General features: G+C 36.4%; 1 protein-coding gene across 2 annotated transcripts in view; it reads left to right on the top strand.

Annotated features, from left to right (window-relative positions):
• Window positions 1–15263, top strand: part of SLC44A5 (solute carrier family 44 member 5) — a 127930-nt gene extending 112667 nt beyond the window's left edge. Inside the window, exons 17-22 of one of the 2 annotated variants that reach the window (XM_058538304.1) lie at window positions 3960–4063; window positions 5124–5197; window positions 5793–5863; window positions 5983–6071; window positions 7406–7490; window positions 13633–15263. In XM_058538304.1, coding sequence (XP_058394287.1) covers window positions 3960–4063; window positions 5124–5197; window positions 5793–5863; window positions 5983–6071; window positions 7406–7490; window positions 13633–13739 — 530 coding nt within the window. In that variant the 3' untranslated portion in view covers window positions 13740–15263. The remainder of the gene's footprint in view (window positions 1–3959; window positions 4064–5123; window positions 5198–5792; window positions 5864–5982; window positions 6072–7405; window positions 7491–13632) is intronic. The other variant, XM_058538305.1, reaches the window with a different exon arrangement.
• The last annotated feature ends 580 nt before the right edge of the window (window positions 15264–15843 follow it).

The following is a 15843-nucleotide window of genomic DNA, read 5'->3' as shown; positions in this document are numbered from 1 at the left end:
AATGCCTTTTATTTCTTTTTCTTGACTAATTGCTCTGACTAGGTCTTCCAGTACCATGTTGAATAAAAGTGGTGAGAGTGGGCATCCTTGTCTTGTTCTCGATGTGAGAAGAAAGGCTTTCAGTTTTTCACCATTGAGTATGATGTTAGCTGTGGGCTTGTCGTTTATGGCCTTTATTTTGTTGAGGCCTTCTATAACCACTTTGTTGAGAATTTTTATTATGAAAGAAGGTTGAATTTTGTCAAGTGATTTTTCTGTGTCTATTGAGATGATCATATGATTTTTATCCTCTATTTTGTTAATGTGTTACATCACATTTATTGATTTGCATATGTTGAAACATCCTTGCATCTCTGGGATAAATCCCATTTGATCTTGATGTATGATCCTTTTAATGCACTGTTGAATTCATTTTGCTGATATTTTGTTGAGGATTTTTGCATGTATGTTCATCAGGGATATTGGCCTGTAATTTTCTTTTTTGTAGTGTCCTTGTCTGGCTTTGGTATCAGTGTAATGCCAACCTTATAAAATGAGTTTGGAAATGTTCCCATCACTTCTCTTTTTTGGAAGAGTTTGAGAAGGATTTGTGGTTATCATAAGGCTTACATAAAACATCTTATAGCTATAACAATCTTTTTTAAGCTGATAATAACTTTAAGTGCATACAAAAGCTCTACATTTTTACACTCCCTCACATTTATGCTACAATGTTTTTGATGTTATAATTTACATCTTTTTATATTGTGTAAACATTACCAAGTTATTGTAGTATAGTTAATACTTCATCTTTTAATCTTTATACTAGAGTTATAAGTGATTTTCCCACCACCATTACAATTTTAGAGTATTCTGAATTTAACTATATATTTACCTTTACCAGCAAGTTTTATACTTTCATATATTTTCATTTTACTAATTAGTATCCTTTTGTTTCAGCTTAGAGAACTCCCTTTAACATTTCTTGTAAGGCTGGTTTAATGGTGATGAACTTTTTCAGCTGCTGTTTGTTGGGAAAACTCTTTATCTCTCCTTCAATTCTGAAGGACAACTTTGCTGTGTAGTGTTTCTTGGCTGGGAGTTTTTTTCTTTCAGCACTTTGAATATATCATTCTATTCCATTCTGGCCCAAAAAGTTTCTGCTGAAAAAAACTTGCTGATATTCTTATGGGGTTTCCCTGATATGTAGCAAGTTGCTTTTCTCTTGCTGCCTTTAACTGCCTTTTAACTTTTGAAAGTTTAATTTTATGAGTCTCAGTGTTGGTCTCTTTAGATTTATCTTTTATGGTGTTCTTTAAGCTTTCTGGATCTGGATGTCTGTTTGTTTCCCCAGGTTAGGGAAGTATTCAGCCATTATTGCTTTGAATAAGCTTTCTGCCCCTTTCTTTCTCTTTTCTCCTCCTGGGACCTCTATAATGCATATGTTTGTCTGCTTGATAGTGTCCCATAAGTCTCTTAAGCTATTTTCACTTTTTTCATTCTTTTTGCTCCTCTAATTGGATGAATTCCAGTGTCCTTTCTTTGAGTTCATTGATCCTTTCTTCTGCTTGATCCAGTCTGTTGTTGAACCGCTCTATTGAATTTTTCACTCCATATTCTTCAGTTCTATGAATTCGCTTTAATACTTTTATTTATTTTCTATCTCTTTGTTGAAATTCTCACTTTGTTCATGCATTGCTCCCCTGACCTCAGTGAGCATCTTTATGACCATTATTTTGAACTCTCTATCAGGTAAATCACTTACTTCCATTTCATTAAGATCAGTATCTGGAGATTTATCTTGTTCTTTTGTTTGGAATCTATTCCCTTGTTTCTTCCATTTTTCTTGACTCTCTGTGTTGGTTTCTGCACATTAAATGAAACAGCCACCTCTCCCAGTCTTAACAGACTGGTCTCATGTAGGAGATAAACTTTGTCAATCAGCCTAGCCCAAGCTTCTGGTTCTTTCAAACCTATATGATCATCCTAGCCACCATATTTCTTCTTAGTGGCTCCTGATAGTTGAAGGTGTGCCAAGACCGGTCAGTGTCCCAAAGGGGAGAATCATAGTCAGAACCTAGATACAGGCTGATTAGAAGCCAGACCCTCAGGTGGCAGCTGGGAAAATATGTAGTTAAGTCCCTTTCAGGGAGAAACTGGGAGGTGAGTGTTTTTGCCTGCACTCTCTGCACTGAGCCATGGTGTATAGCCACATTTTGGGGAGAGGGGTGCTTCTGCACCATTTAAAAACTGCTTCTTTGTTTGGTGTAATCCTGTGGGACTTGTCAATGCAAGCCTCATTGGCTATCAAAGCCAAAAGAAGTGAGGATCATCCCTCAGGCAGCAGCCACAAAAGCTGGGGCACCAGGCATGTGTACAAGTTCCTTCCAAAGAGATGTTGGTGACCTGGTTTTATAACTGCAATGAGCTTGAAGGAGAGGATGGTAGAAGTGCCCAGGGCTCCCCAGGCCTCCATAGAGGATCACAGCTAGCCCCTAGACACATGCAAATTAAAGCCAGACCCTTCTTTGGGCAGCGGGTGGCAAAGTATGCAGTCAGTCACCTTCCAGGGAAAGCCTAGAAGATGGGTGTTTTTGCCTGCTCTCTCTGAGCTAAGCCCTGGGGGATAGCCGCAGCGAGTGCTAGCATTTGTGCTTATTAAGAACTGCTTCTTTGTTTTCTATAGTCCTGTGGGACTTGTGGATGCAAGCCTCATTGGCTTTCAGAGCTAGGTGTTTTAGGGGCCCATCCCTTGTGGGAGCCTTAAAAGTTTGAATCCTAGATATGCTGTCCCAACCCTTCACTCCTCAGGGAGAAGCTGAGAGTTGAGGGTGTCATCCCAATTGTATGGTGCTGTGTCAGGGGTGGGGTTTATGGTGAGTGTGTCTCAGCTTTTCTTACCTGTTTCAATGTGGGTGTTTTCTCAGTTACCTGATATGTAGGAGTCACTCAACTGGCTTCTGGATTTCTCTCAGAGGAAATTGCTCCATGTGTAGCTGTACATTCAGTGCGTCTGTGGGAGGATGGAAATTCTGGAGCCTTCTATGTCACCATCTTGGTCCTTCCCACAAAGAATTTGCATATACTTTGCTCCAAAGAAGATATACAAATGGTGAATAAGCACATGAAAAGATGTTCAATATTAGTCATTAGGGAAATGCAAATCAAAACCATAATGAGGTACTACTTCACACCCGTAGAATGGCTACTATCAAGAAAACAGAAGATAACAAGTGTTTGTAGGATTAGGATAAATTGGAACCCTTGTACATTGCTGGCGGGAATGTAAAATGGTAAAGCCACCATGGAAAACAGTATGGCAATTCCCCAAAAAGTTAAAAATAGGATTGCCATATTATCCAGCAATTCCACTTCTAGATATATACTTAAAAGAATTGAAAGTAGAGACTCAGACAGATACTTGCACACCGATGTTCATAGCAGGATTATTCACAATAGCCAAAAGGTAGAAACAATCCAAATTTTCAGTAACAAAAGGATAAACAAAATGTGATATATACATACAATGGAATGTTATTCAGATCTAAAAAGGAATGAAATGATGAACCTTGAAAACTTTATGCTAAGTGAAATAAGCAAGACACAAAAGGACAAATATTGTATGATTCCACTTATATGAGTTATCTAGAAGAGGCAAATTCATACAGACACAAGTATAGTAGAGGTTACCAGAGGCTGGGAGAAGGGGAGAATGAGGAGTTATTGTTTAGTGGGTACAGAGTTTCTATTTGAGATGATGAAAAGTTCTGGAAATGGATAGTGATGATGGTTGCACAACATTGTGAATGTATTTAATGCTACTGAGTTGTACACTTAAAAATGGTTACAATGGTAAATTTTATGTACATTTTACTGCGATTTTAAAAATTTACAAGGCCATTTAAAAATTTTTATTATTTTTTTGATTCATAGAGTTTAGTTGCAAATCATTAATAGATTTAAATATCTCCTTCTCATAGAGGCCCAGAACAACTTTTCTAAATTCCTACAATGCTGCCTAAAATGCTGTTTCTGGTGTTTGGAAAATGTGGTAAAGTTTTTGAACAGAAATGCCTATGTTATGGTAAGTAGATTATTTTTTATTTACTAAACTTCTCCTTTGCAAACCCAAATCCCATGTCTACATTTCCATCTCTAAAGTACTTTTACATCAGGCAGTTGAATTTATCACCATGTTGATAAAAGGATTTGTGAGTCCAATGCATGATTCAGGGCTCTGCTTTCCTAGTTGAGATCGTGTCTTAACTGTACTTCATTATTACCTTCAGAATCTTTTTGGGGAGGGAAAATATTATTTACCTTAGAAGTTTAAAAATGTGCTAGGTTGAATAAGATTTTGTGTGTCTTTGACATAGTTTAGTGGGAGGAATGCTTACTTAGTCTATGTTTTACTCTGAGAAGAAAATATTTTTCTAATTCTAGGATTTATGTAAGGGTCTATTCCTTTTTATGAATCTTTTGTTGATATGTGTGGGCATTGACAATGCCTAACTGAATTTATTACTTATTTCTTACGGGAATATGGAGACTTCTAGAAAGATTTTTCAAAATAGGGGATGCAGAATTATAATTCTTCTAAAATTTAGTCACTACAACCTACACTTGCTTATTATCACTGGCACACAGGGTCTGCAGGGGTGATTCCAATAGTCATAGAGATTCAAATAGTCGTTTTTTACCTTCAGTGAGAATATTGTATTGAGCCTTTTAATCAGTAAATCAAGTGTATTGAAAGGCATTGGATTTCCAGAGAGTAATTTTTAATGTGAACGCCACAACATTTAACCCATTCAGCAGCAAACCCTAGCTGAAATGCTTCAAAGACAGAAGCCATGTCCTGGGTTTTGAGAAAAAGACCTACCTCTGTTTGAAGTTGTCTAATCCTCCTGGAGTTTGAGGGCATATAGCACCTGAAGCACACGTTGTTGTCAGCGACCCTGAAAGTTGTGCAGAGTTGAGGACACACAGTTCCCAGACCTCCCACCAACCCAGACGTTGGAAAGAGGAATGACAGTAGCTGTATGGGTGACAGAGAATTAATTCATTTTCCTGTCATTGAGTTGTCTATTGGTCTTGTTAGGGTATGTTACCAACTCCAGAATAATATCAACTCTCTTCCTCAGATTGCAATATATGGCAAAAACTTCTGCAAGTCAGCGAGAGATGCTTTCAATCTGCTGATGAGAAATGTTTTAAAGTAAGTAATCAGGTTGAACATTGCAATAGATGATTTGGTGAACCCTGAGCATCACATACTTCACATATTGTTATTTAAAGTGTGGGTGGTCTTATTAGACATGAATATTATCTTTTAATTTGATACTTATTTTTATATCTTAGAATTGTCGTTTTCGTCATCCACCTATGTCTTTACACCCACTGGCATTGACTCATTTTTATTACCCACTCTGCTCAAGAAATTCCCCACATGAACATTGTCATCGTGTCTCTGACTATTCCCCCCTCCCAAAATTGACAGAGTGAATGAAATCAGAGAACAAATGCAGCATCCTCAGGATTCAGGGTGTCTATAGGCCTGGAATTAGAGAGAAAGAGGCTGACACCATCAATAGCACTTGACAGCTCTACAATGCCATCTTCTGTTTACTTCTTTAAAATTAAGTCAGAGCTCCATCCCTGGGTTCTACCTTCATTTCTTGCATTTAACAATGCCAAATAAAATTTCAGCGAAAACACATCAAAATGAACTCATGGATTACTTACTCTCATAAATTGCAAGTAACAAATGTAATTTAAACACAAAATTATGCTTTCTTTTTTCTGATTCTCAGAGTTGCAGTTATGGATAGAGTTACAGAGTTTGTCCTAATCCTGGGGAAAATCCTAGTTTCTGGATGTATAGGTAAGTAATAGCAATACAAATAATAAAAATTTTAAAAGGTGCTTGGAAAATCTCCTTTACACAAAAAGCTGTATTCCTTTGCAAATGCATAATATACATGTTCTGCCTTTTCTATGTAGGTATCTTGGCCTTCTTACTCTTCACACAAAGAATCCCAATGATTCTAGAAGGACCAACATCTTTAAATTACTACTGGGTACCTTTGCTGGTAAGAGCTGGTGTCAGTCAGTTTGGGCTGCAATAACAAAAATACCAATGACTGGGTGGCTTAAAAAATATGAATTTATTCTTCACAATTCTGAAGGCTGAGAAGTCCAAAGTCACTGTGCCCACAGATTTGGTTCCTGTTGAGGGCTCTCTTCCTGGTTTACCCAGGGTTAGCTTCTTGCTATATTCTAACATGGTGGAGAGAGACATCATCTCTCCTGTCTCCTTTTATAAGGGCACTAATCCCCTTCATCGGTGCTCCACCCTCATAACCTAATTACTTCTCAAAGATCCCACCTCCAAATACCATTACACTGAGGATTAGGTTGCAACATATGAATTTTGAGGGGGGACAGTTCATTCCATAGCAGCTGGGTAATATTGACTCTGATTTATCAGAGATAGGAAAATAAAAAACAAAAAGGAATAGGAGAAATAATAATAGCTAACATTATTGGTCTTGCTTTGCACCAAGCCACATTCTGCTTTAGACACTGGTTCCCTTAAAAACAGCCTCTGAGACAGAGGATTGCACCAGAAGGTTTATTAGGAAATGCTCTCCTGAGATACACTTGTAAGGAAGAGAGAAAGTCAGGCCTGAGCAAAGGAAGAAGCTGACCCATGCTGCAGTTATAGCTGACCTCAGGTGTAATTACAGGAAGTTCTGACAAAGGGAGGAGGAGGCTATTGTATGCTATTGTATGCTTATCTGCTGTTGGCCAGAGATTGACCCCTGGATGGAGGTTTAACCTTGGATGAGGCAGTTCCCTGCAAGGAAGGCAATTCATAGTGAGGGAATCAGCTGAGTCCTCAGCAGCGTTCATTCCCAAGCCAGGGGCATAGATGTGGCAGCTGGAGAGGACCTGGGTGGAGCCCTGCAGTATCTATTACAATGTGTTAACTCATGCAATCCATATGTCACAAATACTGTTATTATTCACATTCTCCCCTTCCCCACCGACAGTTTCACATAGGAGGCAAAGAGAGGTTAAGTCACTTGTTGAGTGAGTGCCTGAGTGGTGATTTGAACCTAGACAGTGTGCTCTGAACGCTTATGCTTTACCACCTCGGTGTACAGGATCCTAAATCTGGGATATTTTTGGTAGGCATTGGGGATAGTGATAAGAAAATTGGCAGGTAATCTAGTACATTTTGTTTAAAGCCCAGTACAAAGCACTCAAAAACATTATCACTGAATTTTTTTGGTCTCTATGTTGAAATCTTTTCCGATAGAGTACTTCAAAACTTTCTCATCATGATGTTCATTTAAAGCTGCATTATTGTTCTTCTGGATGAGTTAATGACATCTTCATTCTCTTCTTTACTCATTTACAGACAGTCACTATTGGATCTTACCTAATTGCACACGGGTTCTTCAGCGTCTATTCAATGTGTATTGATACAATTTTCATCTGCTTCTGTAAGTTTTCAGTATATGTGTTTTCCCCCTTCAGTGGATGACCGAAAGATGAGAAGGTTAAGACCCATGTCCTTGGCTGACTTGTGGATTTGCTATGACCTGGCTGCAACCCCACAAGTGTGTTTATTTGGAAAGACACATTGTTTACTAGATGCTCTTGAGCCCTTGCAAAGCGTAGGAGAGTCAGCTACTGAAATGAACCTCAAGCTTCAGAGCATGGTGATAGCATGAAATTATTTTTTCATTTCTTAATGTTTTCAAATTTATAATAATGACTCGTTTCTGTTGTGCTTTATTAACAGAACTGAGGACATAACGGGGCTTTGGGAACTCTTTGAGGAGAGCCTTTATAGGTTCTGATAAAGCCAAGCTGGCAATGGTTTCAAAGACACATAGGGCAATTTCACACTAGGTGACACAACGGCAAATAGACAGGATTCATAGAGGAGCATGTCTAGGAAATGGCTAGATCAATTCTGATGCTTAGAGTTAAAATACTTCTTTAGAGCTTTCATCACTGACTTATTCACTGTGTCTGTACATGGCATGTGCAACACACGTACACAGAAGAGTATGTTTTCTATTAGGGCCTCATCCTCAAAGCCCTGGAGAACCCATTGCCCATAAGGAGCTTGATCTGGGCCTCTCCTTCAACCTAGGGAACGTAGGGTCTGCAGGTGGAAGAACAGAAATTGTTAGCCCTCCAGCTATACCTTCTGAGAGGTTATTTCTCTGGCACATCACTCTTAGAAGCAGAGAAAACATTCTATGACAGGGCATTACTGAGTGATCCACCTGTACAAAATTTAGTTTTTTTTCAGCATAACCCATAGCACCAACTTCAAGCTGGGGTCAAGAGAGACGATAATAACTATAGTGAGATATATTCAAGGAAAAACCTCTTAGAAAATGGTTTGACCTTGTTTTTTTTTTTTCTTTCTGAACATTTTAAAAATCCATTTTCAATAACTGGACAAAGAAATCAGGAGAACTTTGTGTACTAGTTAGCTCTTCCTCTGGCCATAAATAGAACCAGAATGTTTAGTCTTTTCCTAGTGCCTCAGTGGTTTGTTAGGAAAAGCCATCTACAAAATGCCACATGAACAAACTCTAGCTCAGGTATGAGATGGATGAAGGAGCATAGGAATAAAGTAGTGCCTAAGACAGAGCTCTGGAACATTCCCAGATCTCTTCTCTCATCTCAAACGCTGATCATTGGAGCCTAATGGGTGACCCCACTGGGATCTTCCCCATTCTTGTAACTGAAAATATTTCTTAAAACGTATCTCAGGAAACATATAGAATCTTTAGTTTCCAGTCTTTGGAAGTTTTGGCAAATCTTGTGGATTTTAAATTTGACAGTGGATTTTAAACATTAGCAGTAAGAAATGTTTTCCACCCTTCTATATTAATAATTGCCAACTTCTTGAAAACCAGGTGTAATTTCAGCTTTATTCAATACCTTCTGTATTGAACATGAATAGTTTCCTTTTGGAGACTCTTGCCTTTGATAATAAAGAACAAGGGAAACCAAATTGTATTTCTCTTCCTTCCCCAGCTGTTACTTTGGGCAACATCTTACTTGGGAAAACATTCTTCTTACAGGATACTCTAAGCCAAATTCTGATTGTGTGGGACTGGACTATATATATATAAATACCTATTATCTTGGCTGCCAAAAAACTGGTGTTTTTTAAAAATTTAAACCATTTGCAAACACTTCATTTATAGAAATAGCATTTTTTTAATATTACAAGGAAATGAGAATTCATACCAGGTTTCCTACCAATACCTCAAGGGTAATAGTGAATCAGACATATGATACATGATTTGTGATATATGATACAGAAATATGATTAAGGAAGAAAGAACAAAATGGTCAGTGTCTATCATGTTCCCTCCTAGCTTTTCATTTTGTGTGTGGGGAAGGTCACTGTGAGGGTTAATGTAAAATTCTACTAAATCAATAATCCAACCATTCCCAAAAGCATATGATGAAAAATAATTTAGATTTATACCACAAATCTATGATTATCCTATATGGTTTTGTGTAATAATTCTTATCCTTTATGTCATAATAAATAAAAGCTACAAATAACATAATCTTTTTAAATATATACTAGTCAAAACCTAGACTAAAGTTGCATTTATACATTGATTGATAGATATTATCTGCTGTGAATTGTATGTATCTGCAGGAAACTTAATTCCAGGCAAACTTCTTTTGCTTCTCAGCATCATTCTGGTGCTTCCAACAGGTGTGTGTTCAGTGACCACCACATCATTTTATTATTAGCCTAAGCAAAGCAGGAAGGTAAATTCTTGTATCACAGAAGTCAGAAAACACTGATATTGCCTTTCAGATGTAACCAGAGGCAGCCTGCAAGGATTAGAACAGGACACCTTATGGTTAAGTAGGATGAGAACTGAGCTCAGTGTCAAGAGGCTGGTCCCCACCTCATCCTGACTGCCCCAGAGCTTTCGACTTCAAGAGAATCATTTTTCATCCCTGGGTCTCACTTTCTTCATTTGTAATATTAGGGTGTAGACTACCATTAAAAGTGACTTTGAACTCTGAAATTCAATTATTATTCTACATTTATCACAGGATTAATACATTTTTTATTCAGCTTCATCTCAGAGGATGTGGTAATTGACCTTTCTGAAACAAACAGTCACAGAATTTAAAGATAATACTTGTGAAAGGACATGAAAGATCTTATTAACCTTTAAACTACCAAAGTAACTCTTTGGGAGTGGGTGGAATTTAGGAAATTTCAGGGCTTCCTGGCAGAGGTTGAAGCTTCTTAATTGTCCAGCATCAGCAACTTAACTGCACTAATTTGTTTTATATTTGACTTTCTAACACTGATTTCTCTGATTTTTCCCTGTTTGACTCTCCAATTTATAACAAATGTGCATAATTGTTCTGCTGCTTTTGCCTGCTTTGGCTGCTGCATATACAGGTGAAGATCTGGAAAGAAATGATGGATCTACAGAAAAACCCTACTTCATAGCCCCTACCCTGCACGGAATTCTGAACAAGAAGCAACTAGTTCCCCAGAAGCAGAAAGAGTAGAAAAGCTCCAAACAGTGCCACTCATTTTTAAGTAGAAGTTTTGTAAATTAGGTCACTTGTAATATGAAAATGATGCTTTTGAGTAATGTGAAATTTCTGCGCTTATTCCTAAAAAGCCAGAACCTGGTACCACCTAAGGTGTCAGGCATTTGATGACAGTAGCCTCTGTGAACTAGGATACTTTATAGACTGTGGTCCCAGCCGAAGAGCAAGGTGTAAACGTCAAATGTTTTTTTAAAGTCTATAGCCGAAAGTGTTTTAAAAACTTTTATAACCTGGCGTGCTGTTTCCCAATGCAGCACTTTATAGCCTTTCTTTTTATAAATGTATATTTGTAAAGAATATTCAGGCAACTTTTGAAAGCACTCTAAATGTATAATCAATTAGCCATAAAAAAGATTGATTCATAGTTAACCAGCATATGGTACTAAATTTGTAAATATGGTGCTATGGTTATATTTATACTGTTCAAGCTAGCGGACAACTCTCTAAACTGTGATTAAACTTGTGTTAATGTTTCCCTAAGAAGTGTATTTCAGTAAGTGATTCAAGTCCATGACAAACATATAGAAGTTATTGTTATACAGGTCCCATAGAGAGCGTTACTCAGTAAAAATGACTATGGAACCTTCATAGCCCATTTTGTTTCAGTGAAATTATATTTCTAGTAGAGTTGTATCTGAGTTCTGGAATCATTTTGAATAATATGAACCTCTGGCCACCATGAAAATATTCTGAACAAAACTGAAACGGCCACATAACTCATGCCCTTTGTCTCTAACCCAAATAGAGACAAATTGCTATTCTCCTATTCCCACCATATAGAAAATCAGTATGGATTTGTTTCAGAAGAGTGATTATATCTTTTATGAGCATACCTGTTTTTCTAGATTAAAGAGATTGTATGGCTTTGTTCTACAAAAGGTTTAATTTTAGTTCAACTTTCAACGAGGAAAGAAAGGATAAGTAAGACACTTCTGATGTTACCCTGAGGAAATATATTATTAGTCCTCCATAGGTACCTCAACTGGTACCTTTACAAGGGACATACTATGGGTTAGGAAATCTCTCCCTCAAGAGTTTAAGAGGAAAGTTATTTTCATACTCCACCCCTGCTGGCCAGAGCAACAAGCCAGTTTCTGGCAGCCATGCCTTAGTCTTTTGCATGGCAGAGCAAAGCATGAATCAGACACTCACGTGCTTTGCCTCTCCATCCCCTGCGTGCAAGTGCGTGTGATATGGCTTACGGTGTAAAAATGGACCCCAAAAAGAGCAATGAATCAAGTAGTATCCTTTTGGCTTTTACACTAAGCTTGTGTCTAAGGATTATTTATGTGTTGACAGAAAGGAACTTGTTGATCTAACATTTTGATCTGAATATGATCCATGTATCCATGAAGAGAGTCAGAAATGTATCATTGTGTTATAAATTAATATAAATACTAATTTATTTAATGATCCTGAAGTGTGGGAATCTAGATTTAGACTGACTCCATGGCAGCTTAATAGCAAGAAGCCAATGAATAGGGAAGATTTTCAAAATGTTGGTCTTATAATGGCCACCCTCTTGTTCTTGCCTTACTTTCTTGAGATTATTGTAGTCAAAAGTGTCACTTGGCTTCACATCTTGGCAAAGGGCTTCCTTCACTCTTATTCTCCTAGAAGTATATATATTTCAGTGAAGAGTGGAAACCTATCTTTCTAGATTGTTATTATTATTATTTTATTATTCAACAACACAGGGGTCACAACAAAGATCTAGTAAAATAGTTACCTCTATCTTAAGTGTTGAAAAACTGTAAGGATTAAGTCCCCTTAAGAGTAGTCAAAAAGTTTATAATGATGAAACAAAACAATTTTTGATTTTTTTGTAGGCGTCAGAATCACTCTGAGAACTGATTGTAAATATAGATGCTTCCCCTACCCCTGCCAAGAGATTCTCATATATTGTGTTTGGGTGTGGGGCAGCTTGTAAATTATTATAAAGTTCTCTAGTTGATTCTGATACACGTAAAAGTTGGAAAATCACTTGAATAAAATATAAATCGACATGTGAGAAACTAGTTGCCTATTTTTTCCGTATATTCTTGGCTGTTCTAGGAGTCAGAAAATTGAGAAAGACAAAGGAGATTAATTTGGAGACTTCTAACAATCATAACTTCTTCTGTATTTTAGATTCTTGGTACTAGATAGGGCCCATATATTAAATGTATAACATTATATCTACTGATTAGGCCAGAAAATTCTCTAGAGTAAACGTGTTCACTGAACTATATGGAAGTACATTCTAAACTTGGCTATATATTAAGGACATAACCCTTGGGTGCAAAATCATAGGAAACGGAATGCCATTTGGTTCAATATTTCTTAATAACTTTAACACTTAAAGGAAGAATCTCTAAGTATAGAAGTTGTAACTATATTATGGGCTTACTTCTAGTCAGAAAAATAGTCTCCATTAATTACTTCTTTGTGTAATTGAAATATACAGAGTAAAAATGAGCATTGTTTTTGAGAAAAAAAATTAGAAGCCATTTACTTACAAAACAAAGTAATAACTGTGAAATAAATCAGAGCGATATTTTTCAAAATTTGCAGTTTAAGGATTTGAAATCTAAAATGTTACATCTTGTTTTTTAAAACTATACTCTCTGAATTGTTGATGTCAAAACAAAAGCAATTTTGAAAAAATATGGTAATTTAGAAAGTAAACTGAGGACACAGTACTTTTTAGGAATTTGAGGGTGAATTTAGAAATTCCTGGTGAATCTTTTGTGTTTTTGTAATTGTTTGCTGTCCAGAAGAAGATAAGTTATTTCCTCAAGAGGCATGCACTATGGGCAGAATCTGACCTGGTACACAGAATGAGATAATATCCTGCTGACGTAACAACAAGGGCTGATTGTTTTCTCATAGATATGTTTACAATAACAATGATGCCAAACTGTGCTGTGTGTTAAAAAAACATTTTGACCTGCTGTAACGCAAGTGGGCAGCAGATGGCGATGTTACTTCTCTTACAGTTTTGCTGTGATATTTACTCTGTGCCATTCTTCCTCCTAGTGGAAGATTTAGAAAGGAACGATGGTTCTACTGAAAGACCCTATTACATGAATCAGTCTCTGCTGAAGATTATGAACAAGCAAAGTACACAAACTAAGAAGCAGTAGAAGTGCAAACTCTGGTCATCCTGTAGCCGTGTGTTACCTCTGCCTCATCTGCCGTGTCTGTGCAACACTCGTCCATAAGTGCTTTGTGTTTGGAATACTGTGTTCACGACCTTGTTGGCTTTTATTTGCATGTTTTATACCAAAGCTTATACTGTAATACGTGAAGCCATCAGAAGTCGCAAGGGAATTGTTAATAACATGGAACATTTTTATACTAAGATCTTTTGTTTTGTAGTTCATTTTTTAATAGAGTGGCTTGGATGTTTTGAAAATACTAGTGAATATGTTAACATTCTTTTAAATATTAGATTGAAAAATGACACTTTAAATTGATAGCTCCTAATTAATATATTTTTTAAATTACAACTAAAAGACTTCTACGGGGAAAATTGGTAAACAACATGAAAGAGAAAATTTTAAAGATTTTCCCCACTGCTGCTTGACAGTCAATCGATAAAAGGACCGCCCCACTCCGGATTTTGCTCTAAGTGTAGAATGTTTCCTATTAAAATGAATTGCCAACCATCCAGCCCTTCACTACTTCATCCTCTGAGAAAGTGCCTTACTGGCTGTTTAATATTACCCAGCTTTTGTGGGCAAGTTTACAAACATTGTTTAAAAAAAACAACCTGCAATGTTTAGTGATCAAAACAAGTCTTCTTGTATTTGCTTTCCTCTTAGTGCACTGGTTGGAAACATTTGTCATTCCAGTATGTCTGATAGCCTCACTAAGAGCACATTTTGCAGCATCAACAATTTCCCTTGCGCCTAGTGGACATTCATGAATGTGTACTACACGCAAGAAAAAAAAAAAACCCTGAAAGTACGCTTGTTGGGTTTGTTTTTTTACTAAAAGCAAGAAGTTTAAAAAATGTAACCTTTTCTACAGTAGATCTTTGAAAATACAATAGGTACGAGACCACATTTCTCAGTGTTTTACATAGATTGGAAAGGGAAACTTCGAGAAATCACAAAGGGAAACTTTACCCCTAGCGAGGGTGCTCACAGATGTTAGGTACTGAATTGCTCCATTTTAAATCATTGTTTATTATTATCAAGGAAAGTTCTATGTATGTTATTTCGTTTTCTAACTTTTGATATGAAATAATCAGTTTACTTATATTGATTTTTATTGTGCTAATATACACAGGAAGATAATTCCTAATTCAACTTTAAATAATTTTACTAATACTACTAACTGTAAAGAAAATGAATTCAGTTTGTTACTCGGTGTTATAGAAAGAGTCTATAAAGCATTCACCCTAAGGGAATGTCAATCACATATGATAATTTGTGAAAGCTTTGAGAATCAACAGTAAGTTACTATCAGTTTATCTGTTATCACATTTGTTTAAATGTGAATTTAGATATTCTTTTATGCCAAAAACAAACTCACATGAGCACATGACAGCCTGAGCTCTATAATCAGTGTGCTTCTGCTGTGCAGAAATATTAGGAACATATTGTCTAAATATCTTTGATAACTAAAATGTTTAATATTTAATGAAATTTGTTGTTACTCATTGTTTGAAATCTATTTGTTTTTCCTTCTAATAAAGATTTAGATAAGAAAAAATTGTCTGGCTTTTTATTTCTTTAAGCCGGAAAAAGAGAAATGCTTTAGTTTTTAAAACCCACCATACTATGACAGGATCTTCTCTGTATCAAATATCTAGATTTTTAACATCTAGATTTCTTTTTTACTTTTCCATTTTTCTCTAGCTGTGCATGGTTGCCAAATGAAATAACTGACACTGATAATTTATACAAAGTAAATAAGTCAAAGCTAAATGAGTAAGAGATGGATTTTTTAAACCCAAACAATGGCCTAAATTAGTTAGTTGGTTTCTGTTTTATTTTGCCAAAGGTTTGCTCAGTCCCTCATTTAGGTTTGCCAACATTCATAAGAAGCAAATCTCATCATTTTAAATACAGGGATAAATTTAGAGAACCTAAGAAATGCGCACAGTAATTAACAATAGTTTTCCAAGGCAAGATTAAATATACCTATCACTGGTTTATCTTAAGCTAAAAATTTTCTTAGGTTCAGATATTCCTTAACAAATGTAGAAGAATCTATTTTTAAATCGAATTATATGTTAAA

The sequence above is a fragment of the Diceros bicornis genome, chromosome 4, assembly GCF_020826845.1.
Source record: "Diceros bicornis minor isolate mBicDic1 chromosome 4, mDicBic1.mat.cur, whole genome shotgun sequence".
In the NCBI taxonomy this organism is placed as follows: Eukaryota; Metazoa; Chordata; class Mammalia; order Perissodactyla; family Rhinocerotidae; genus Diceros; species Diceros bicornis.
The sequence above is the reverse complement of the archived record's forward strand: the minus strand, read 5'-3'. Positions and strand labels throughout refer to the sequence as shown.